Source organism: Mytilus galloprovincialis, chromosome 12 (genome assembly GCF_965363235.1).
Source record: "Mytilus galloprovincialis chromosome 12, xbMytGall1.hap1.1, whole genome shotgun sequence".
Taxonomy (NCBI): domain Eukaryota; kingdom Metazoa; phylum Mollusca; class Bivalvia; order Mytilida; family Mytilidae; genus Mytilus; species Mytilus galloprovincialis.
Window position 1 is genome coordinate 27,842,786 of NC_134849.1, and position 27,414 is coordinate 27,870,199.

Consider the following 27,414-nt stretch of genomic DNA (forward strand, 5'->3'; position numbering starts at 1 on the left):
TAAAATAAATTATTGAGGTAGGTGTTGCTTGTTTTCTGTTCTATTGCATTATTCGCACATTTACTGATTTCAGCAAGTCAACATGGCAGCTCCTTGGTTACAACATGTCAACAGTGAATTTGACGGTAGCTTACGATAAAAAATGTAAATTTAAAATTGCAAATGTTGGGTTTACTGAGAAGTAACAAAAGGAATCACATTTTTTTTCTAGCGGTTAGTTAAATCATTCATGCAGGTTTATTAAATTTGTTTTACATTTATCGAACAGTGGGTAAAATATAACAGCCACACACACGGTATACCCATCATCGCTTCAGTTTTTTAATGATCGTATTTGTCCTATTAGAATCGAAATAATTCATGGAAGCCATAGACTTGTTGTAAATTTACACATGGCCTGGGCCGTGATATTCGTTAATTTTATCCCTCGCTAACGCTCAGGATAAAATTCGAATATCACGGCCCAGGCCATGTGTAAATTTCCAACAAATCTATGGCTTCCATGAATTATTTCTTAATTATATCTGAACATTTATTGAAACACAATTTGTTCCTACTACTGAAAATGAGGACATGGACAACATTTTCTTGGAAAATAAATCAGAGAAATATTTAGACTAATACAGGACATACAAAACACTTGTATTTTCATGATTTACTCATGTTTAAACTGGAATTTAGAATTGAATTAAAGAAATAATGACTTTTAATTTATATTTTTTCTTTCTCCTACCATCAAAAATGTGGTGCACACTTTACAATAACCATGTAGATATGTGCACCACATTTTAGATGCTATTTCTTATATAGACCAAATTTTTGTTAAGTTATTCCTTAAGAAACATAAATTGCTTACATGTATGATGTAAACCTATCATGATGTTTGAATTATTTTTTAGATGCTATCAAGAAATGAATCAGCAGACTTAGGCTGTAAAAGTCTGAAGGACTTGGGAAAAGCTCTCTTTTCGAGGTTTCAATGCCAAGATGAAGAAGCTGTTGAAAATATGACAGTTGCTTTAGTAAGTACATAAATCAGTATTTAAAAAAAAAAAGATATTTATTATCATATATTAAAAATATACTCCCCACATGATGGTCATCATCACATGGATGATGGTAATCACATAAAATACTAATTATGATAATTATTTATTATGCAGCTGTAAGAATTCTCAAAATCAATCACTTAAGAGTTTAAGCAACTTTTCACATCATTTTGCAGATAAACTCAATTTGTGTCAGTAAAACATTAGTTATGAGTAGGTTACAATTATACTAGAAAACAGAAAAAAACTGAAATACAAGATAGTTTACTGCATACATAATTCATCTAATGAGCTAGCTGTTTGCTTATATAAATACAATGATGCAACCTTAATATGTATGAGATTCATTACCTGGGTGAAACAATAAGGACAATTTAATTTTTAATCATAATGTGTACACCTTGAAATATTAAGTAATTAAAGTTAAAAACTATATGCATATTGGTATCTAGTTTGTAGAAAAAGTAAAGAGACTTTGGAACCAATGAAAAATGTGTGCATTAAACACTAGATTTGTATAAACATACTGTGTTATTGATCTTTAATTATTTTTCAGAGAGCATTCAGCTATGAGAAGAAGCAGCTGAAAAAGCAGTCCGGGGAGCCCTTGGAGGATTACTGGACAGCCTTCAAGGGTTTCCTGGGCGATATATTGGACAACCAGGACCAGGACAAATGGGCCCAGCTTAAAGACCGAGAAGTCAAGAGAATTGAGAGATATAATAAGTATGTAATATAAATATATTTACACTTTTGCTAGCTTGTGACATATTATGTATACAAAGATGTCATATTATTTCAATATTCTACTTTGTCATCATCATGACCAAGCAATACATTCTCTCTTAAAAATATTAAATAAGATTAATTCCATAAGAAAATATAAGGAAAGGTTATATATGTATTCGGTTTCTGTAATTAAAAGGCACAATCATTTGGAAATAACTTTATTTGGATGTAAAGTTTTTATTGAACTAACAATTTAAGTCACGTCCCTAAGACATCTTGTATGAGATATATGTCAAGGTTTGAGTACACAATCAGAAACTTTTAAACTGTATGTTTTCAGTAAAACAAGTCTTAGGCAGGCAAATTTTGGAATAATTTATATGAAACGATCATTATATTTTTTACCATATATTATTATTTCTATAATATTAGGATCAGACCCTACATCATACTTTACTGGTTAAAAAAATGCATGAAAAGAAGAGTACGTGTATACATATAATATAATGCTTGAGCTTAATTAATACTTCATTTTACATCTTATTTTTATTGTGAAAGGAACTAAAGTCTAAATTAATCAAAATTGAGGGTTTATTCTATTTAAGTCTACTTAAAAGATAACTGTATTGTATTTGAAGCTCTATAAGGACTTCCATTCAGTAGTTTTTACTGTCGCAAATTTAGTTTACCTGAGAATGCGTAGCAGATACAGGTAAACGGGTATTTGCGACAGTAAAACTACCGATGGACGTACTCAAAGCTTTAAATAAATTTTAGTGTAAAATCTTCATTAAACGAAATTCCGCAAAAAAGATGTTATCTTCTTAATTTGGTCCCTTCACTAGGTGACGTCATATACATGCTTCCGTCCTCAAACATAAACACTAGGTGTTTTCTGGCTTCTGTGCCGCTTCAGAATGTATAAAATTTGATAAAGATAAGATTTATAGGTGCAACATGTGATTTATTTGGCTTATTATTGTAGAAATTACATGTCAATACATTCAGCAATTCTAAATGTTGGCTTCCTTAGTTACAGACAGGGAGATAGAGAATTTTACACTAACTGTCATCAAATCAAAACCATTGATACAAAATGATTGCATTAGAATTAAATATAACTCTTTGTATTCTTCATTATTAGAATAGCTATATTTAAATGTGTGCTATATAAATATGAGAATTCTTTTTTTTACATATAAAGATGGATAGACATGATAAATGGATTATGGTGGAAAAACAATATGAGAACACTTAATGTTATGATTTTCTGTTTATATATTTCTTTCTTTTATATGTAATATAAGTATATTTTTGTAATTAATTGTTGTTATTTTTTTCTTACCAATTTAGTGCTTGGCAATTTGGAAGAAAGAATTAAGCATCTAAATTGAAAAAGTATAAGACAGAAAGGGAAAGTTGTTGGTATGTTATACAGGTACACTTCTATCCAGGTTAGACGGAGGATTTGTGCATTAAAACCAGTTTAACCCCACAACATTTTGTATGTGCCTGTCTCAAGTCAAGAGCCTGTACGTAATCGTTGGGTTTTGTTGTTTGCTTTGTTACACAACTTACATATGTAATTTTTGGTTAGAAAAGTTGGACATAAATTAGGCTGTTTACCCTACTGAAAATTTAATTGGGATTCCATTGAGATTTCAGAGGAATTCAGTGGAATTCCACTGGTGCCATTGGAATTCCACTGGCATTCATTGGAATCATGAATTACAATGGAATTCCACTGTAAAAAAATATGCATCTTCTGGAATCTCAACAGAATTCCAATGAAACTCGGAAACAATGAAATTCCAATGGAAGAACAAGTAAATTTCTGCATGATCATAATTTTATTTTTCTAGTGGAATTTCCACAAAATAATTGCAACTAAAAAAAAATCATTCTGGTTATAAATTCAAATGTTCCTGGTAGTTCAAACTACCTACTGGCTACAATTTTTTATAAAAAAAACTGCTGCAAAATTGTCCTTTACATGTAATTTCATTGGTTGCATGGTTTGCTGTTAGGTTTCTGTCTTATTGATGTTAACCCATTTCCTACTTTCCTTTTTTTTTACACATAAAAAACAAATGCATTTGGTCTGTTTGTGATGCACAACAGTGCTAAGTAAGAATCATATATTAGGCTAGCTAACAAGAAATACTTCAATATTTATTGGGCAAGTAAATTATTTTCCGGACAAGTAAAATTTTAGGTTTCACTTGCCTGGGGACAAGTGCTCACAACAATTATTTCCACACCCCTGTTACTTCAATACATGTGATACACAATGTGTTTACAAATGTAGTGTAATCTTAAGTAATAAAGCAAAATTATGTCCATGAAAAAATATTTCCTTTTCATTTAACAACAGAAATTAGCTCAGATCTTTTTTTCATACTACGCCAGAAGAGTGTTACATTTTGAGAGTCATACAAAACTTGGGACTAACTTTGAAGTTTTGTAACTTACTTTGAGCTGGAGATGTTTCTCAAGTTTCGTTTTCACAATCATGATAATGGTAAACTTAATTTCTTTCTTCTAAAGATGTAATTTCTGATTGTCTCTCGGAGTTCAAACATGTGCCTTTCTTAACCATCATACGGCACATAGAGGAACTTGGAAAAAAGCACAGATTAATGACAATTCATTCATTCCCAAACATTGCAGACCGGTGTCAATAATTATCATCATTAATGAAATACGTTTACCTATTGTAAAACGCTTCAATGACTTTGACAAAAGATTGCAATGCAGACAAATGATTACAAGTGACTGGGAATAGAAATAACGTCATAATTACGTCAGCAAAATGGTGTTTTTGACGCTAATAATACAAATGAAGATGGTTGATGTGAAGTAAAATAGCTGTCAAATAAAGCAGATTTGTTATCAGATAAGTAAATTATATATATTTTGATTATTTTTTTTGGCTGAATAACTATTTGTTGAAGCATTATAATAATTATTGATAATTATAATAAATATGAAACACCAGAAAGTAGCCTTTACATTTTACAGTGTTGGTTTAATGGTGGTTTAATGATTTCCATTCAGGAATAACTGATAGATTTGTACAATATATTTTATTTCAAGGTTAACATAATTCATGCTTCAGCCATTCTTATGATTGTGTGTGAGTAAATTAAAAGGGGGAAAGGGGAGGGGGGGTACATTATTTGAAATGTCATGAAAAGGCTGAATTAATATTCGTGTTATTAATCTTTATACTCTATTCATTGTATTGATATTTTAATAAAAACAACATTTATCAAATTAAATTATTACATTGTATTATACATGTTAGAAACTGTTTAATCTTGAGTGTTTATTTAAAACAAATATCAAGGACTTTTGATTCTTTGTGGTGTGATTTTTTATTTTGCAGGGGGAAACTCAGATGCATTTATTGATTAAAAGATCTGTTCAACTGTGAAGAATTTCAAGCAGAACAACTTCACCAAGATGTTATTTAGCATTTCTAGTTGGAAGTCCTGATACAGCAATTTTAATTACAGACAGGAAGAGAAGTTTACTTATGATAATAACACAAAAATAAAAAATGGAAATTCAAGAAAATCCTTTTTAATAATTTCATGAACTTTAGATGAACAGTTCATGAACTTCAAGTGGACAAACAATGTTCATGAATTAAATTACTGATGAACAGTTCATGAACACAGTAGTTCATGTGTTCATGAATGATTCATGAACTGGTATGGTTCATGGACAAATTCATGAATCATTCATAAAAAAATCATGAACTAAACATGAACAGGACATTCGTTTGAGGTGAATCTCACATGAAAAATTTTATGTGATATTCACGTGAACAAAATTTGCCTGTGTATCAACGATATAAGGATGAGGCTTAGAAACGGAAAAATGCGAGGCTGTGCCGAGCCTGTGCCGAGCATTTTCCCCGTTTCGGGCCGAATCCTTATATCGTTGATATGTCAAGTCAATCCACTATTATTGTCTTTATACTGCAATCTAAAAAAACATTTTCAATTGTTGTTTATTGTGTTAATGTTATTTATTTGATTTAAATATTGGGAAAAATCCCCCTTTAAAAAGGCCTCATATCACACAAACGGAGAAATATAAAACACGATGAAATGTACATCATTACCGCAATCAATGATGAACGAATTCGTTGCAGACTAAAATATCAACAATAAACATAAAACATAATGATTTATAGGTTGCAAACAAACAAATATAAATAAGTGAAATATATGTTTTCCCAAAAATTGCAAAAGAAACAAGTTTGAGTCGTTAAACACATCGTTGTTTACATTGGAAACAAGAACAGGTTGAAGAGGTCGTATGAATAATTAAATATAATTTCGACAATTTCTATTTAAATATTCATGAAGAAAAGTGATATCAGGTCAGTGACTGTATATGGCATAGAAATATACAGTCAACGCATTTTGACTGTTCAAATAGAACGAGTGCAGTATAAATGATCTTTTGCAATGCCGAAATATAAGAATCGACGACATGCAGGATCGTGATAGCTTTACATCAACATGAGCAATAATATTTAGTTATTTTTTAATTATTTGAAAACGAAAACAACCAATAATATTTAGATTGTGACTTGTATAATTATTTAATTCTAAAAAAAAAATACAGAATTTGAAATGATTCGGTACAATTTTGTTAACATGGTTAATAAGATTAAAAATTAAATGTCTTATCGCCGAAAACTATAATGTGTTTAAACTCGTATCTTTAGATACCAGAAAACCAATTCTTACCACGATCAGCAATTTTTTCTATCGATTACAATTAAGTTATTTGGTACTATTTGTCTATGTCATAAACAATGATAAATACATAAAATCATTATTTAAACCGATTTACGAAATATGAATTTTGGTAATCACAGTAAGTTTTTATATGTTTATGGATATGGTGACTGTGAGTGTGTCTTTTACTTACTATTAATGCAATAGAAGCCACGATAATTGAAGCCTGGTAAATGACCTGCTTAGGATCATTCCTGATTCGTGCATCAACCATGCCGTCATTTACTAGTTCGGTAATAGTGTTGATCAGTTCTGTATCTGATTGTATAGATCTATCGGTATTAATGGCATTATTAACCTAAAAATGATAAGATACAGAGTATTTTCATTTTTTTCTCCACAAATAGAAACAAGAAAAGAACTGTAGATTGGTGAACATCATTTTCCGATTTAAGTCATTATTTCACAGAAAATTTTCAAATACTATTTAGATTATATAGTTAGTCTTAAACATGTTGCTTATGTATTGGGCAATACAGTTTTAAAAAGGTGAGAATTACCGTTACTTGTAAATCCACTGTAGTGTATCCGTTGTAGAAATCTATGATATTAACCCTTATGATGCTATAAAAATTATTTTTTGGATCTCCTACTGCTAACATTGTAACAATACTGCTTTCTTCTAAAATGAAAAATATGTTATTACTAAAAACAGTTCGACCGAGATATTGTTTTTGTGTCTAGTTATTTCAAGATCCAGCAAAATTACAAGAATAATATGGTAAAATACAAAATGTCTTACTTAACTGCAAGGAATTTACAAGTTAAACTGTTATTTTCGATTTTGATAAAGTTCATCTAGACATGGGTTTAGTATTTAAGTGTATTTTGCTGTTTTTGTTGTTGTTTTTTGTTGTTTTGTTTTGGTTTTCTCCTTTTTTAGTTATGTAGTTACTCATCTATTCCTGTTCCATATCATTGTAACATTGCAGGCTATATTTATGTAATCATTAATAGGAGTTGGTATATGAAGGAAACATATTTATTTAAGCTTTGAACAGCTTGTTTCCGAATCCTATTATTATTGTGTATTTTTGTACGATGATTTGTTTGTAAATTAATAACGCATAAATATGTTTAACCTAACATATAGTTGATCAGAGATTCCTGAATTGATATTTTTTTTTAATTATTCAAGGAATATATATTCTTAGTACGTGTAAACTTGTACAAACCTGTCGTTGACAACAAAGATTCAAGTATACCAGTAGTGGTTTTTCTCACATGATAGACAGCATATGTTAATAATTCAGTTCCATCATCTGCTCTTGTTTGTATATATCTGTCTCCTTCATCAAACCAGTTTTTACAAGCTATAGTAAACATAGTCTTAACTGTAATACCTAAAAAAGAAACATTTGATATGTATATTATCAAGAGAGCAGTATTATCTTTTATTTTACAATGGGTGATCAATGGTTCGACTTGGAGTACCAAATTTCAAATTTCTCAGGTAGAACTATCATATTCTTTTATCTGAATTGTTTTAAATCTTAATTAAAACAACTTTAAATTATACAAATATATTCATACCTGTATTAGGAGTTATAGAACATGAACCACCATATGGTGGAGCATTCACAGACACGATATAATCTGCCTCCGAATGATATATCCCGGTTGTTCTGATCAATAGATGAAATCTTATTCTATCCATTTCTCGAAAGGCGTCGGGTCTGATACCTATCTCATCAGCAGTTAGACCTAAAAGGTGAAAAATTACAAGTATGAGATCTTGACCATAGTTAAATGCGCTGATTTAGATACTGGAGTAGGGGACAAGCGATTGCAAATTGTGCCCTATCTCATTTCTATTATGCACACTTCAACAATAGATCATTAAATAACATTTAAAACAAAATTACTAATATACAAAAAACAATAATTACTATAGTATGTGATTGGGTTTCTAATAGAATTCGATGTTTGCTGTACCACGGTTCACTTTTACGATTTTATGACAATATCAATGAACCAACTACAAGGAGATTTGTTTACAGTTTTTTTAATATACCTAGTATTTCGCACATTTGATGTTTAAAATCAATGCAATCTGTGGACTTCTAAAATTCACACTTTCTTTTGCTTAAAATTATCCAATGAGAGAAAAAATATAACCATTACAGACATGTATTTAGCCTGCTAAACGGTATGGATTTTGCTCATTGTTTAAGGGGGTACCAAACACTTTGACTAAAATAGATTTTGCTCGTTTAATTCTCATAAAGTTTTGACAAAAGATTTACTTTGACCTGTCTACAAAAATATCTAGAAATTTAAACCGCTCAATTTACAGGAAAAAGTTGGTTGGCTATAAAGCAGTTTAACAAACACTAGTTTTGATCGTTAAAAAGCTTGATTGCTCCGAACTAACAGTATGTTATTAAAACACTCAGCTGATTTTTAAGAGTGAATTCTCTTAGGTGTTATGTACCCCGTGATCCATAGGTTCCTCGTCATTAGGTTTCTGTTGATTGGTGGTAAATAAATACAGTGTTATCTTTAAATTTCATTTCAATTTGTACTATGAATTAGTACAAAGAATATATTTTGCAGGTCTGTAATGCAACTAGTTTTTATCAATGAAAAAAAGGACACTTACTGGTTACTACAAGTCGTGACTGGTTGATACTTGGTACAGAATTCAAACTGTCGAATACTTCTGTTGTGTGATTGTACACGAGTATTGACCACTCGTAAATGGTGTCTGATAAGCTACATTCTGGACAATCTGCATTAAGGATCAATAAAGAATTGAGGGACAACTTTGGTAGACAGTTCTTTCTGCACCTGAAATAAAAATTCAGAATTTACTCAATTTTATAGATATTCCCGATTTCCCTAATTATCCGTTTTCTTAGGGTCCGGTCGTGTGCTGCCCAGGATGTATCAAATCATAGCTATGTCCGCTTGGAATTCGGTTAAATATATCGTGTAGGAAAAGTGTTACGCTTTCGTTTACATTGTTCCTTTTAACTCGCTCGTTTTGCCTGTTACTAAAAGGGGGACGAAAGACACCAAAGGGACAGTCAAACTCATAAATCTAAAACAAGCTGACAACGCCATGGCTAAAAATGAAAAAGACAAACAGACAAACAATAGTACACATGACACAACATAGAAAACTGAAGAATAAACAACACGAACCCCACCAAACACTAGGGGTGATCTCAGGTACTAAAGTGACATATATGACTTCAATGAAACTAATGTAGGTATAACTGACAATATAATTATGTCATGGGTTTCATTGCAATACAATATTTAAAATCCTTTAAAAAAAAATCCTTTAAAAGTTTTGATTTGATTTGATTTTTAATTTGAAGTTTGGTTAAACTTTCAAAACAACGGGATAACAATTTCTGTTTTATACGAGGATTTCGTTTATAGAGCCCGTAAATCTAGATTCTCTCCATACTAACTTGTGCATCCTATTGAATAAAAAGTAAAATCACAAAAATGCTGAAATGGAAAGTCCCTAATCAAATGGCAAAATCAAAGGATAAATCACATCAAACGAATGGACAACAACTGTCATATTCCTGGCTTGGTGCATGCATAAACCTCTCACTTATACGACAGTCGCAGCAATTTCTATTAAATTGACAATAGTGAAATGAATGATGCGTGAAACATTATTATGTCACCAAAAGGGGTACAAAACAACACGGACCCCCACCAAAGGGGTTATATCAGGTACTCAGGAAGGGGAAGCAGATCATGCTCCACATCTGGCACCTGTCGTATAGCTCATGTTAATACAAAACCGGAAAATAGTCTAATTCGGTAGTCACTTTCGTTAAAAGGGAAGGGGTATTGTAGCTACGACATAAGAAACGTATCCGATATCATCTGTATAACGAATAGTCCAGGAAGGTCAACCAACTCATGATGCCTTCCGTAATATTAACGGAATGATGATTACATTTTCAGTATTTGGATCTCTAGGTTTAGAATTGAACATGACACAATTGGGAAATTGAAGTCGTTTCTTATGTCATAAATTTTTTTTTTCAACCTACCCTCATAGTCAATTTCTAGATATAACATGTATAAGTCCTTATCAAATGTCAAAATCAAAAGCTCAAACACCTCAAACGAATGGATAACAACTGTCATATTCCTGACTGGTACAGGCATTTTCTTACGTAGAAATTGGTGGATTGAACCTGGTGTTATAGCGCTAAACCTCTCACTTATATGACAGTCGTATCAAATTCCACTATATTAACAATGATGTGGGAATAAAACAGACATGATAGCTAAATAGCCAAATATAGGTACAGCAGTCATCACTGTGTCACAATCTCAAAACAAACACATATTTAACAAAAAAGCACAAAAAGCATCTATCAAATTTATAAACCACATTTATTGCTTCGCAAGTATGACGACAGAAATTGTAAACGTCACATAGGAAGAAATATAAAATAATTAAGTCTTTCAAAGTATTTAAAAACATTATAATTTTACATGGGGAATGGTGGTATACAGGGTAAACAATTCGACAGTTATGTTAGAACAAATGTGAAGTTGATACGGAATATTTATCAATAAGGTCTTGGTACCTTCCGATGAAGGAAGAGACGTTCTTTGACATACCCTGGTTAATCAACTTTCTGCTCAGACACTGGTGTCGTTTTACAAAGTCTAAGTAGGAGCTGCAAGCTCTTGAATATATATCGAACAAGTTAGGAAATGTATATATCCCATATGCAGTTAAAGTTGGTATATTGCTACTAATGTGGGGAAATTGATAATTTCAAAATTAGAATCGTCTCGTTTGTCATAGATTCTGGTACTGGGATGACTGTTTATGTCGAATTCGGGGTATAAGTCTAAAATGAAGCGGAGGAAGCCTTGTCTGTTGTTTCTTTAATTTCTAGTTCTGGGGGATGTATTGATGGAACCCAATCAGAAAAGTTTGGATTGTTAATGGAAAAAACATCATCAATATATATGAAAGTGAAATTAAATAATCTGGGTTCTTTGATCTTCTTGTTTTTGACAAGTGTCTGAAGGAACTCCGATTCATATGAAAATAAGAAGAGGTCGGCAAGTAGACGCGCACAGTTCGTTCCCATAGGAATAAGTTATCATTTACAGTTAACAATTTAACACTGAAGTAAAATTTTGGAATATATTCTTTATTGGTACCAACATTTATGTTGTCTTTGATAAATTAAATAATAACTATGCATTACTAAATAATTATGTGAACGTAAGTTCGGTCCAATATTCTTTTAAAACATTGGACTTACACGTGTATATGGAATTGTACAATATTCTGATTGTCTCAGACTGTTTATGACGTCTGTACATTAAATCCGTTGGTTGTGTACAGTAACTGATTGATATATAATTCTGGGTAAACATGATTTTTGTTATTGTAATTGGCCTAAACATAGATCCAGTAACTGCATATAATCTAATATTGGTACTGTGTGTCTTTTTTGTGTTGTCTTGTTGTTGATTGTTATTTTTTTTATTGTACTTCGTACCGATCTGATGAGTCAAGCCCTCATAACAGTTTGGTCTGATGTTGCGCTGTTACACTATTGTCCAAATTAAAGGTTGAGCGCTGAGACACATATTCAAATCTGCCACATTCTTTATGTGTCTGTTTAGTATCAATTAAGATCATGTAATTCAGTGTTGTTGGTTGTTGTCTGTCGTATTTGTTTTAGTTTTTTTTTAACGTAAATGAGGTTGTTGGTTAACTAATTTGATTTTTTTCAGATTTCGTCATGTCGGGCCTTCCATAGTTTACTACGTGTATATGTTATGGGTTTTGCTCATTGTCGAAGAGCAAACGGTGACATAAAATTGCTAAAATACACGTTCTTTGGTCTCTGTTGGATGATTGTCGAAATGGTAATCATACCTCATCTTTTTCTTTTTTTATGTATAAAATTATTTTCATAACAATCCATTACAAATTACGAAGACATGTGTACCTGAAGACAACATAACAACTGAAAGCGAAATTGAATAGTCAATTGCAAAGTTCATATGTATCGAACAGTAAAATAACAAAAAATACCAAACTCCAAAGGAAAATTCGATACGGAAATCGACTAAGTCCCTTATAAGATGTCGAAATCAAAAGCTCAAGCATATCAAACGAACGGAAAGACGGCGTGCACAAGTTGACGGCAATTGTTAACTCGCTTGTAAAAGTAGCTGCATGCAACCGTGTTAAACTCATGGATTTTAACTGGGCAGTTCTTTTTATACGAAAATGATTAATGTTAGCCATTAAAATCCACATAATTAAAAAGGTTATCAAAATTAAATCTATAAAGTATGAAACGAACATGGAGAAAACGGCAAACATATGTGAAACTTGTAACAATAAATAAGCATAAAATAGATTTTTTTACCTGAAATTTATACAAATTAAACGTTTTTTCTGCATTTTCGTACAATACAATTTTTCGAATTCGGATTATGACGTCATACGAACTTTAAAAAAACCCAACCAAAAACGGGCCTTGGTTGACGCGTTTGGAATGTAGTTCGTTATTTGTAAGAAGTACTAATTTGGAAGGATTAATATTAGAAAATGGAAGAATAGATAAAAAAAATATGTACTTGTTATTGTTCATATTTTGAAATCTGCAAATTATGAATGATTCGATAGTCCAGACTGAACATCTGTTTTTTTAAATGTCCAGCTATTATGTTACAATTAAATTTTTTTAATAGGGTCCATTGCATAGTCGCTTGTTATTTCCGTTACACTGCTCTAAGTATTTTTTTTTAGATTTCCAGAATGTGCATTTGCTGTGCTTTGTTGTTTGAAAGAAAAGAAACATGTTGAACGTTTATGTTTAAAATTATGATATAAACTAAGTGTCCAGTATTTTTGTCACGCTTACGTTTTCTGGGGGGTAATGCGGACGTCGTAAATGATTTTTAGTAATTTTAACACGTTACGTTTGTGGACTCAGCTTTATACACGCCGTCAAAACAACTGTCATATTCGAATTCGTGACTTTGTACAGACATTACTTATAAAGACAACGGTGGCTTAAACCAGGTTTTATAGCAAGCTAAACCTCTCACTTGTATGACATTCGCATAGAATTCTATTATTTGACAAAATGTGTAAGCAAAACAAACAGACATAATAGGTAAAAATATTAAACTTAGAGTAAACAGTCAACCCTGTGTTATAATCTTAATCACTATTTGAAGAAAAATGGCATATAGACCTTCTTATATAACCTTTAACGTTTATTACTTACAGTATGTTAATCATCGGGGCATCCCCAGTTCTCACTTTTAATGCTTGAAGAGCAGTTGCTGATCTAATAGTATCTGCACTTCCTAATAATTCTTCATCCATTATGTTTGTTACTTTTTTGGTTTTTACATGTAATAAATACCACGTATCTATACTAAGGTTTTCAGATGGGATTGTCCACTTTGCACCCCATGAAGATTCATTGCAATTTGTTCCAAGATTTATGATGTCTGTAGCTCCCGGTAAACCAAATTTCCCAAGAACTGCGTCCACTTGTGACTGGTTAAGACCTTTGCGACACAACCATTCATAGTTAAAAGGTACAATTTTGTATTTTTGTACTTTATCATATGTTACAGAACCAGCATCTATAACCACATCGTTATCTTTGCTAATATATCTAACTGAGCCTCCTTGAATACTTGTAATAATTGGCGGTAATCTATATTCAACGTAAATTTCGTCTTCCAAAAATTGGCCAGAATCATTCAGATAAACACCCATTCGAAGCAAATAGTTTCCCTCTGGTATTGACTCTTTTGCAAAGATGATTGCCGCAGATTTTGGTTGATTTGCTGGATTAACAAGATATTTGTCTTTAACATATGTACCATTTTGGAGTTTTCGCCATAAATGCCAGTTGTAGTCTCTATGACTGTTTCGACAGATCAGTGCTACAACACCTTTGCTTGTTATCTAAAAGCACAAGCCAAACTATTTAAAATATTCAATACGGTGTGTCATATAATAATAATATGCTTCAAATTTATCAAAAACAGCGATTTTTTTTCGAAAATTACCACCTTGTGTTTCTTCGAAAATGCAATAGTCGGATAGGAGGGTTGTTTGTTTATTTGTTATTTAACCATCCATCCATTGAGTTAACGATTTCAACTTTATTTGCAGTCATCCTCTAACAGGGAAATCTTTAAATCAAACACACTCTCTGTGATACCTTCATCGTGTAAATATGATACCAGAGATGATATAATTCACAATGATTTGAGTTTTTTAAGGCACGTGCATTGTATGAAGTCGATTTCAACAAATTGAGCCCAAGAGCTACATGATTTGTTTTTATTATATTGCCTTATGTAAGATAACATACAATACTTTAAAACAAGCATATTTAAAGGATTCTCATCGGGGTTACACTTAATTGCTATGTTATTTCATTATAATAACATTATATGTATGTTTCAGAAGAATCCGTTATTTTCATTGAATAACAACGCTTGTGTGTCTTACTAAAGTTCACTTTCGTATTCAAATGAAATTTAGCATTTTTGATGACAAATGCTATAAAAAAAAATGGGCACAGGTTATTTAAAGAAATAAATGATTAAAATCGATTTTGCATGATCATAGCGAAAAATTGCAATTATAAGTATTGAATGCTTCTTTGAGTAATTTCATAGGGTTGTAAAAGCGTTGACCATGCGAACATTTTTAAAATGAAGCGCGGAAAATGTACTTCGGTTGAAAGATTGCATCTCTATATGTGTATAGCTTTGCTGATATGTCATTTCAATAAAATTTACAAAACAAAATTATGTGTCCATAGGAAACCAATGTCATGTTCTGCTTGCACAACATTTATATCACATTTCAATATTCGATGAACCATGAAATCTGGGTCGAAACTCTATTTTCGCATATATGTTAAACAGTTCACTTCATAAGTGAACATGAATTGAGGTATCAAGTTGATGTGACCACAAGCTATCCTCAACAAAAACTTTAACTTACCGTAAACCAAAGATTTAACCTAATACGGGACGATAGGGTTAAAGGGCTACAAACAGACGGACGGGTGTACAGACTGGAAAATATAAGGCCCCTTCAGTATCAAAAGCGGACAATATTATAGTGTCACATGCAATCAATAAAATTTCTAATGTAATGCATAAACGTACATATTGGGAAATTACTTCGTAATTCTGTAAGCAAAATTCAATAAGGTTTAAAAAACTTTCGGAATTTAAGCCCTTGACTGCGTGAAATAATTCATGGGTGAACAGTCACACCTTTTGTTTAATAATAGTCAAAAACTATAATGCGTTCATTAATTCTAGTTTGTACGGTGGGCAGGTCAGTGGGTGGATGGTGTATCGGTTGATACCAGCTGTTTCAATAACTTGGTATTGGACGCAATGGATTAACGAGGTCAAGTCTGATTTTAATGGCTTGATAACAATTGAGAGATGATTAATGATCATTGATTATTTAAACATTAGAGAAAATGTTTTCAACGATAAATCATGTATTATATATGAATGAAAAATTTAAATTTGAAAAATTGTATTATTTGCAGGTTATCGCTTTTTGAGACAGATATTACATTCAAATAATTTATACATGTGGCATGTCTTTTTTCACTTGCACTCCCTTTTTTGGTGGTGGTTTGGGGGGGGGGGACTAATAACTTTAAAATATTTTTTCTCTTCCAACAATCAAAGGACAAATTGAAATCCAAACAGGTAGTACCTTTCTGCAGACCCGGACTTTATTTGGTTGGTAAGTCATAGCGTATAGTTTAGACGAACAATATATTAACCTTTATCTGATCTTAACTAAATGCGAATAAAGGTAATTTATACTTACCGTATTATCATTAGTTATCAGCATGCGTAATGGACTGTTTTCATCTTTATAACTAGTACTGAATAATGTTTTGATTTTAAAACAGTCAGGTTCCATATAAACGGACGTTGCAGTATATCCTAAATCGGTACCTACAACATAGTTTGATGCAACAAAGTTGATTAAAAGAAGAATATGCTACAATCATATTGTTTCAAAGAAGAAAATATTTTAAAAATAAATTAAAAACCAATTGTTCAGGGAACAATTGAAGGTCATTCCATTTCAATTTTCTAAATAATTGGTAAGAAGCAACTTCTGGTTTACTTAAAGTTACTTTTGGCGTCAAATAATATGTTCTTCATAATGATTCAATAAATATATGGTTTCTATATACTTTTCTCTGAATTAAGGGAGATAATTGCCAACATCCGGTTTAGAAAATGTCACTTCTGGTCTCAAATGATAGTTGTTTTTACAATGATTCCACACATATATAGTTTGTATATAACAGTCTCCGGGACAAGTTTGCAATTCCGCTGAGTGCAAAAGTTGTCACCTTAATTTTTGCAGTTATGTCAAAATGAAGTTCATAACTTGGTTGGTATTGGTTCCCTGATATTTGTCCTAAAATTTTTTGGCTCTAGCACCACTGTTGAAAAAGTTATGCCCCTTTTTTCAACAATTTCCTCAGATGAAAATTAGTTTTTCTCAAGGGAAATCAAATTTCCCTAAAGGAAAAAGAGTTTTCCTCAAGGGAAATTGTTTTTTCCTCAAGGGAAAAAGATTTCCCTTAGGGAATTTACTGCATAAATATTTCCTTTGAGGAAATTCTTTTTCCTTTGAGGAAATTTGCGGCTTCAAATTTTCCTTTGAGGAAATTCTATTTCCTGTGAGGAAATTTGCGGCTTCAAATTTTCCTTTGATGAAATACTTTTTCCTGTGAGGAAATTTGTAGCTTCAAATTTTCCTTGAACAACTGTTGAAGGAAATACTTTTTCCTGTGAGGAAATTTTTGACAAACACTTTTCCTTGAGGGAAAATTCAAGACAACTTATTTCCTCTAAGGAAATCATTGTTCTTCAATTTTTACTCTAAGGAAATTTCTGAACATCAAATTTCCCTTAAGGAAATGTTTTACCTTATTTTTACTCATTTAACATTTCTTCACTATACCATGTATACAAACAGTATGAATATAATTTTTACAAGACTGAATAATTGATACAAATGATATTTAAAACTTTAATAAATGTTTGACTCAACATTTTAATGGCATTGAAAATTAATACAGTCTGACTGTTTAGGTCTAGGTATTGTTCATACTTTTTATATAACTTTAACTTTGATTGATAAAAAAAATTTGTAGCAAAGGATTCTGTTTTCTTTGTAATTGTTTCAATGCAATACATTAATTAATAAGCAACCAATTTGAATGTCATACCATTTGTGGTGTTCTTAAGAATTTGTTTATATTTGCAGATTAAATAATAAAATAGACACTTTTCCTGTTATTTTAAATTAAAATTTTCTACTGTTTCAGCTTGTGTACAGTTATTCAATCCACTACGTAAGAATTCAATGAATACATTATTCCATTCACTACACATTTTCCTTCAATTCTAAGACATTGTAAGAGAAAAGATTTTTGCAAATTGTTCTTCAATGATCTTCTGTCGTATATATGATATGAGGGAGCGATGTAAATGAGTGAATAAAACTGGTGTTCCTTTTTTCAACAACAAAATAGTATTTTTTCTGCATTTCTCCTTTCTTTCGACTAATATATATGTTGTTGCTTTTATACAATAGTGTGTTTGTGTATCTATGATAGAACTCCATTTTGTTTATGGCCATCATCATGTGATTATGATGAAATTTCCTATTTCTTCTTTGCAGGAAAGCACACATTCCAGTTCAGATTAATCCAATTGCGAACTATGTAGATAAATTTCAACTTTAAGTTTCCTCTTCAGTAATGACCTATTGATCATGAAAACCAAGATGTCTGATCACCTATAAATACACAAAATAAACAAATAAAATGTTATAAATGGAGAGAGAAACAGCAATATAAGTTTATTTTGTCATGTTTATTAACATTTTAAATATATTTCCTTTCTTACTTAAATTGCCAATGCTTTTGTCTATAGTTCTTATATTAGTTGATTTTGTGCATTTATCAATCTTTCAAGTTGAGGCAGTTTGTTCTTTATATATACTAGAACACACCCGCGAAATCGCGGGCATTCAGAGCGTAGTTTAAAGTATGTAAAGTGTTGTTGGAAGAATTTTGTAAAATATTGAATGACTGGAGAATTTCAGCAAAAGTATCATATTAAAGTCATATATAGGTTATTTGGGACAGGAAAATGCTTTTTTTTTTTATCCCTCCTCCTTTAAATTATTTCCAAAATTCCCAATTTTTGGTTTTCTATCAATTTCAATATGAACATAGTTTTCATTTAGTATGCTATGAACATTTAAGTAAAGAGCCTGTAATTCAGTGGTTGTCGTTTGTTTATGTGTTACATATTTGTTTTTCGTTCACTTTTTGTACATAAATAAGGCTGCTAGTTTTCTGGTTTGAATTGTTTTACATTGTCAGTTCGGGGCCTTTTGAAGCTGAGTATGCGGTATGGGCTTTGCTCGTTGTTGAAGGTGGTACGGTGACCTATAGTTGTTAATTTCTGTGTCATATTGGTCTCTTGTGGAGAGTTGTCTCAACATGGCAATCATACCACATCTTCTTTTTTTTGTAATTTTGTAAAAGATTTAATGACTGGAGAATTTCAGAAAAGGTATCAAAAGTTCACATGAATATTTTTAGCGCTTATCTGTATATTATGAACATTCATTACTATATAAATATAGTGTATTTACTTTCAATTCTAAGTTTACTAATCGATCCATGGTGGTCATTGAAAATACACTTTATTCTTTGTATATATGTATGTTCAAAGTATACAGCCGAAAAACGCAAACCGGAAGTCTTATCTGACTTAAAATTTTGTCCAATGACGGGACAATCATGACAATATCCGGATGCCTTTTTTCTCGTTTTTCTCCCAAAATAACTCAATCTGAATAATCATATGAATGGATGACAAATGCGACTATGCACTGTAACTATAAGACACAGAGGCGTGTTGATTAATTTATTGTGGAAAGGAGAGAAGCGACACCAAAAATGAGGTCTTCTCGTTTAATAGTATAGATGTGTTGAGCTGTTAAACCACTGTCTAAAGTTAGGGTAGGGTTGAGTCCTATAAACCCGTTTTTTATTACATGCATTAGTTTTTATGGATTTTTAACTTAAGCTGTCAGTTACTGTGAGTACTTAACTTTGTGTCTTTTCAATTAAGGGAAATGTATAAATTTCTTGCTTACTGTAAACCAACTTATTTTGCGAGCGATTTATTTTCACAAGCAATTTATTTTCGCATTTAGAAATATAACGCGCACATAAATCGTCCCAAATGTTTTTTATATGTATAATCTTTCCTTATTAAAATACATTAAGTAAACTTGTAAATTGCAAAAAATAAATAGCTGCGATGTAGACTAGAAATTATAAAACGCAAAATAAAGTATTCACGAAAAATTATTTGGTTAACAGTAGTCCAGTCTGTGTTTGCAGGAAATTTACATCATTGGTTGTCTGGTGGAGAGTTGTCTTATTGGCAATCATGCCACATCGTATTTTTATATAGCCTTGCCATATTCCTATTGTGCCTGTCCAAAGTTCAGAGCCTGTAGTTTTTGTCAGTTTAGTCTGACACTAAAATTTAGTGGTTGTTGTTTTTGTTTCATACCGGTCATATTTATTTTTTGTAATTTGTTTTGTTATAAACTAGGCAATTAGTTTTACAGTTTGGATTGTTTCAATTTTTCATTTGAGGGTCTTTTATAGCTGCCTACTTTGACTATAGGGTATGGATTTTCTCATTATTGAAGGTCGTCACAGGCCTACAATTGCTTTCTCAAAGCCATGATCAATAGTTTTGATATTTAACAAAATACCACATCTTTTAATTTTTTTAGTAATCATGATAATCATCTTTCAAGTTCAATAACTTTTTTAAAAATAAAAGTGGTCTTACCATTTATGTTAAGTTAAATTGCTTCTGCAAATTTTAAATTGCCTATCATTACTGCTGTTTATAATTTCTCTGTATCTTCTATAGTTCTTGTCCTATACATAAAAGAGTAAAAGTTATTATGGAATGACATCTTGCATCAATATTTTTTTTGCTGTTTAATGTACATGATGTATATTAATGCGTGTTTAATAAAAATCTGTACCATGAGTGCTTGATAAGCTTGTTGCCCTTTTAGCTGGTCTTTATGCTTTAAATGAATTTTAATGATCAACTAGAAAAACTATGAGCACTGCGCAGATAAGACCCCCCAACCCCCTCCAAAAAAAAAGGGACATGCACACACAGTGGTATTCATTGACATAAAACATGAAGATAATTTGGCTCCATTTAGAGATATCTCAAGTGACTATAAGTTTAAAGCTGTGATTTTTTAACAAATACATTTCTAAAACCTTCCAAAGTTTGAAAATGGACAGATTTTAAATAACTTTCCAACAACTAAAGTTCCTTAACTCTGCATCTTATACAAAAATATACATGATAAATAGGGGATGATACTCCAGCTTGCATATTATTCGAAGTTTTAAAGGAACATAACTGAAGAACGGTAAAAGTTTTACTACCAAAATTTGAAATTGATCTGATTTTGTGGTAAAAAGTATTGTTTTAAAGTTTAATAAACTCAAGTTAGAGGCCGGAAACGAAAAATTTATCATTTTTCCATTTAAAAAAAAACATAAATCTAGAATAGCATGAATAGTAAAAGAGACACTACCAAAATTCAAAGTTAATCTGTATTTTGTGGTGATTGTGTACAAGTTTCATAACATTTGGTTGAGACAAACTAAAGTTTAGAGAACGGGAAACCAAAAATTCAGCATTTGTTTTCCCATTTGTAAGGGGCATAACTCTAGTACAGTAACACTGACATCACCAAAATTCAAACTTGATCTGAGTATTGTGATAACAAGCTTTTGTAAAAGTTTAATTAAATTTGGTTGAGACAAACTAAAGTACTGTAAGAGAACAAACAAGAGGCTCTCAAGAGCCTGAATCGCTCACCTGGTAAACAATGTCTTCGGCCATGTATTTTGACAAAATAGAAAATAAAACACAAACTTTATTTTATACACCCTACTGATCATTCAGTTGAAGTTTGGTTGAATTTGGTTGAGTAGTTTTAGAGGAGAAGATTTTTTAAAGTTAGCAAATATGATGAACAGATTGTGAAAAATTGTCATTAAAGGACAATAACCCCTTAAGGGGTCAATTGACAATTTTGGTCATATTAACTTATTTGTAGATCTTACTTTGCTGATCATTTTTGCTGTTTACAGTTTATCTTTATCTATAATAATATTCAAGATAATGACCAAAAACTGCAAAATTTCCTTAAAATTACCAATTAAGTGGCAGCAACCCAACAATGGGTTGTTCACTTTGATTCATCTGAAAATTTCAGGGCTGATAGATCTTGACCTAATGAACATTTTACCCCAGTCAGATTTGCTTTAAATGCTTTAACTTTTGAGATATAAGCCAAAAATTGCATTTGCCCCCTATGTTCTATTTTAAGTAACGGCGGCCATGTTTTTTGACAGATCAAAAATCAAAGCACAAACTTTGTGCAGGATAATCTAAGGAACAATCATGCTAAGTTTCATCCAAATCCATTCAGTAGTTTCAGAGGAGAAGATGTTTGAAAAATTGTTAACGACAACAGACGACGACGACGGACGCCAAGTGATGAGAAAAGCTCACATTTCCTTTTAGGAAAGGTGAGCTAAAAACTGCAAAATTTCCTTAAAATTACCAATTCAGGGGCAGCAACCTAGCAACGTGTCGTTCGATCCATCTGAATATTTCAGGGCAGATAGATTTTAACCTGATAAACAATTCAACCACATGTACAGTCAGATTTGATCTTAATGCTTTGGTTTTTGACATTTTACCCCTATGTTCTACTTTTAGCCGTGGCAGCCATCTTGTTTGGATGGCCAGGTCACAGGACACATTTTTCAAACTACATACCCAAAAGATGATTGTGGCCAAGTTTGGATTAATTTGGCCCAGTAGTTTCAGAGAAGATTTTTGTAAAAGATTACTAAGATTTACGAACTAGAGGCTCTAAAGAGCCTGTGTCGCTCACCTTGGTCTATGTGCATATTAAACAAAGGACACAGATGGATTCATGACAAAATTGTGTTTTGCTGATAGTGATGTGTTTGTAGATCTTACTTTACTGAACATTCTTGGTACTTAGAATTTTCTCTATCTATAATAAACTTGGACCTTTAGATACAGTGAAAAATATTTTGTAAAAATTTACAAAAATTTACCAAATTAGTGAAAATTGTTAAAAAATGAATAAAATGGGCAACAACTCCTTAAGGGGTCAACTGACGATTTTGGTCATGTTGACTTATTTTTAGATCTTACTTAGCTGAACATTATTGCTGTTTACAAGTTATCTATCTATAACAATATTCAAGATAATAACCAAAAACAGCAAAATTTCCTTAAAATTACTAATTCAGGGGCAGCAACCCAACAACAGGTTATCCTATTTATCTGAAAATTTCAGGTCAGATAGATCTTGACCTGTTACACAATTTTACCCCTTGTCAGATTTGCTCTAAATGCTTTGGTTTTTGAGTTATAAGCCCAAAACTGCATTTTACCCCTATGTTCTATTTTTAGCCATGGGGGCCATCTTGGATGGTTGGCCGGGTCACCAGACACATTTTTTAAACAAGATACCCCAATGATGATTTTGGCCAAGTTTGGTGTAATTTGGCCAAGTAGTTTCAGAGGAGAAGATGTAAAAGATTACTAAGATTTACTGATAATCAATTTTACCCCCATGTCAGATTTGCTCTAAATGCTTCGGTTTTTGAGTTATAAGCCGAAAACTGCATTTGACCCCTATGTTCTATTTTTAGCAATGGCGACCATGTTTGTTGATAGATCAAAACTTCGGATACAATTTATAAACTAAATACCCTAAGGAACATTCAGTTAAAGTTTGGAAGTATTTGGCCTAGTAGTTTCAGAGGAGAAGATTCGGGCCATGTGAGCTAAATACAAATTTGGGACAGATGGACAGACGATCAAGTGTTAAACTTAATGACCCCTCCACTATGGGTCATGAAAATGAAAAGGGAGTTTATGCAAGATATAAAAACGATTCACCAAAGTTTCATAAAAATTGGTGAGAGCATTCTTGAGACTATCAAAATCCCAATAGTACAATGACATATATATATATCAGAATTTTGAAAATTGAAAGGAAAATTATCATGATTATGTTATACAAAAATAATTCACCAAGTTTCATGAAAATTGCTCAAAGAATTATTAATAGTATACTGGAAAAATCACCCCTTTTATGAATAAAATCCCTTACTTTAAATTGCAAATTTAAAATCTTTAAAAATTAAAAAGGAGCTTAATTATATCAATAGATAATTCATCAAAGGTTTATGAAAATTTTATGATTAATGTATTCTAATTCCAAGACTATCTAAGACATGGTTTGTTGAATTAAAAAAGTTGGAATAAAGTACCTGCTAGAATTCAGGAGAATTAGCAAATCAGGCTATCTTCTAGATTATCAGACAATTGACTAGAAAAGGAATTTTCTTTTTCTTATTTAGCTATTTGTTATCTCTGTCCTTAATATCTACTGAACTAAGCCAATTTGTTCACGTATTTTTTTTTGTCTTTTCTCTCTTGTTATTTAACATAACAAAAAAAAAAAAAGAGAAACTGACAATGCCAACACACAATGGCCAAGGCAAAACATAAGATGCAGAAAAGAAAAACAAAACAAAACACTAAGTAACACCAACACCACCCAAAAACTAGTGTTGAATTCATGTGCTCAGTCAGTCAGTGAGAGTAGGCAAACATGACCCACTATATTTATGCTTAAAAACCTAAAAATCATAGTCATGAGAGTAGTAAACATATTTTGTAAATACTTGATTAAAATGTTGTCATAAATAGCATAGACACCTCTTAGTTTTGAGAACCACATGTGTTAATTGTGCGAGTATAATCATGATAATCATGCACCAGATTGACTTTTAAAAGCCTATATATTGAAATTTTCTGAAAATATTGCATGCATTTATTAATATGACCAATTTTAAGAAATGCACAAACATGACAAAGATGCAAGATGATTTATATAATTGTAATTTCAGGAATTTAAAGTAAAGGCATTTAACCCCACTGCATTTTGCACTTTTCCCAAGTCAGGAGCCAGAAGTTATGGCCTTTGTGACCGTTGTATGATTTTTATTTTAGTTTCTTTTTTTTATATTGAGGAGTTTAGTATGACGTCCATTATCACTCAACTAGTATACATTTTTGTTTAATGGCAAGCTAAAGCATGCCTCACAGGCACGGATCCAGGGGGGTCAGAGGGTTGGAACCCCCCTTTTTTTTTTGGACGATCAATGCATTTGAATGGGGACACGTAGTTGGAACCCCCCCCCCCATTTGTCCTGGGTTAGGAACCCCTCCTTTAAATGGCTGAATCCACCCCAGCCTCAGGTTGTGGGATTTTCTCATTGCATTGAAGACCCATTGGTGACCTTTGGCTGTTATCTGCTCTTTGGTCAGGTTGTTATCTCTTTGACACATTCCCCATTTCCATTTTCAGTTCTATCATAAAAGTTAGACTTCTTGTTGATTTGGTTTCACATTTCGGCTTCGTCGGAGGAAAGCGTGCCGTCCAAGAAATAAAATAGCCTTGCAAGACGTCATAATTGTTTTCACCAACATCAACATTGTAAAGATTGTCGCACTGTGGAAGAAATGAGTTTGGCGCGTTAACAAAAATATAATTGTCTGTGCTGACAGGTTAGTATGTGTGCATACCAATATTTAAATTTTCTAAGCCTTCTTTTTGAATATTTTGTCCATTTCTTGGTAAAAACTGTCAGACCTCGAGTGCTGTTGTTTTACAAAAATGATCTCAAGTAATGTAGGGGAAAGAAACTAACTTAAAAGACCAAAATAAGCCACAACTAATGGGGGTCTCAATGGGGGTTCTGTTCACGGATCCCGATTAGTTATTAATTTTTTTTAAGTTTTTAGATTCCCACATCCCGCTTAGTTACATTATGTAAGTAAGCAATTCTGATATTTTTGTAATTTTCCGTGTCCCGCTAAACTTCATTTCCCGTTTTCACGGCACAATAATTTGACTTGAACATGTGTCACGCTTACAAAATATCCGCCTCGACAATCCCGCGTCCCGCTCAGACCCCCCGAATAGGTACATAAATAGTTTACTATGCAGTCAGTAGCCAAATACACATGAATATACTTTTAGACGACCTTAGACTCATATACAGAAAAATCGAAAATACTCATCAGTAATGAACATTTTGGATCACTTCAATCTAATTAAAATATTGATCTCTGATTACGTTATACTATATATGAGATCTAACAACAGTTTCTATCAATTGAGATTTCGCTTTTGTGACCTTTTTTTGACCCGAGAAAGTATTTATATTGACCAATCAAAATCGTCCTAATGAAAAGGGCTTCACAAGAATGTTTGAAGATGGCGACGAAGGATGAAAGACGATTTGGAAAACGAATTAACAGATATTTTGCCTCAGAACAAAGTTTAAGGGCGAAATTATGAGCAAAGTCAAAGTTTGCAGGTATTTTGAAGCACAGAGATTGTATAGTCATGCTTCCTACGGGCAACGGAAAGAGTTTTTAAAGAACTATTAAAGCTGAGACTACTATGAATTCTAGTCAAATCGGCACTAGTCCAGTCAATCTAGCATAAATTTAACCCTAACCTGAAAGTAATTGCAACAGAAGATTTTTAAGTTTTAATCTTTAGCATTATACCCAAAATATACACAGAAAAAAGTCCCATAAAATCTAACTTGAGGAAGACTAAAAAAATCACCATTTTAAATTCCTATGGAGATTTGCATTGAAAAGGGAGATAACTCTTGCTTAAAAGGCAGAAATATCGATAAGAATTGATACAAAATTATAACTTTACCGTTACTATTAATCAGAATGTATTAATTCTTGGTTTTTCAGCGGTCTTCAGAGTATAACAAACAACTCCAAAGGTGTTTTCATATATTTTATCAAGCTATAATCTAGATTTCGTAATTCATTAGATGACCGTTTATTGAATTTTTCAACATGTCAAGGTGATGAATCTCAAATTTAATAAAAATAATTAAGCATGTATTCTTCTTTTTGTGGTTTAAAGTTTCTTTAGATAAGTAAGTTGCTGAAAAAAATATCATATACAGATATAAACAATACCAAATCTTCATATTATTTTTTCAAAATGGTTACAAAGCTTTAAATTTGCAATTTCTTTAATGAAAAATGCTCGAAAAAAAGAAAACTACCCATAACACTTCGGGTTTGTACATTTCATGAGCAGAAGATCATATAATTTAGTCAAAAACAAACTTATAACCCCATCAAAGTATCATACATTACATAAATTTCAAGAAAAACAACCAAAAACTGACCAAAAAAGACTCATTTTTGCAAGAGTTATCTCCCCTTCCAATGTTAATTTCCATAGGAAAATAAAAATGCTGATTTTGAGTTTTCCTCAAGTTAGATTTAATGGGACTTTTTTCTGTGTATAAAAAGGGCATAATGCTATAGATTAGAACTAAAACATTTTCTGTTGCAATTAGTTTGAGGTTAAATCTTAGTTTGACTGGACTAACCTGGTTAAATCGGCACTTGGTCAAATCGGCACCTAGTCAAATTGGCACCTGGTTAAATCGGCACCCATGTTAAATTTGTTAAATATATGATGTGTACAAAATATAACTTTGTACAATTTATAATTTGTACAGGGTTTTTGTACAAGT

At 31.7% G+C, this 27,414-nt stretch overlaps 1 protein-coding gene and 1 long non-coding RNA gene across 2 annotated transcripts in view; both read right to left on the minus strand.

Moving 5' to 3' along the window:
• Window positions 1-7,921, minus strand: part of LOC143055287 (uncharacterized) — a 60,493-nt gene extending 52,572 nt beyond the window's left edge. Inside the window, exons 1-3 of the mRNA XM_076228422.1 lie at window positions 7,771-7,921; window positions 7,096-7,217; window positions 6,729-6,893 (exon numbers count right to left, since the gene is read on the minus strand). Of these exons, the coding sequence (XP_076084537.1) occupies window positions 6,729-6,893; window positions 7,096-7,217; window positions 7,771-7,921 (438 nt within the window). The remainder of the gene's footprint in view (window positions 1-6,728; window positions 6,894-7,095; window positions 7,218-7,770) is intronic.
• A 9,737-nt stretch (window positions 7,922-17,658) lies between these two features.
• Window positions 17,659-25,501, minus strand: LOC143055218 (uncharacterized). The gene is made up of 3 exons (XR_012971969.1): window positions 25,418-25,501; window positions 20,531-20,622; window positions 17,659-18,443 (listed from the first exon to the last, which is right to left on the minus strand). It is a non-coding gene; the product is annotated as an uncharacterized LOC143055218 (long non-coding RNA).
• Window positions 25,502-27,414: the final 1,913 nt, after the last annotated feature.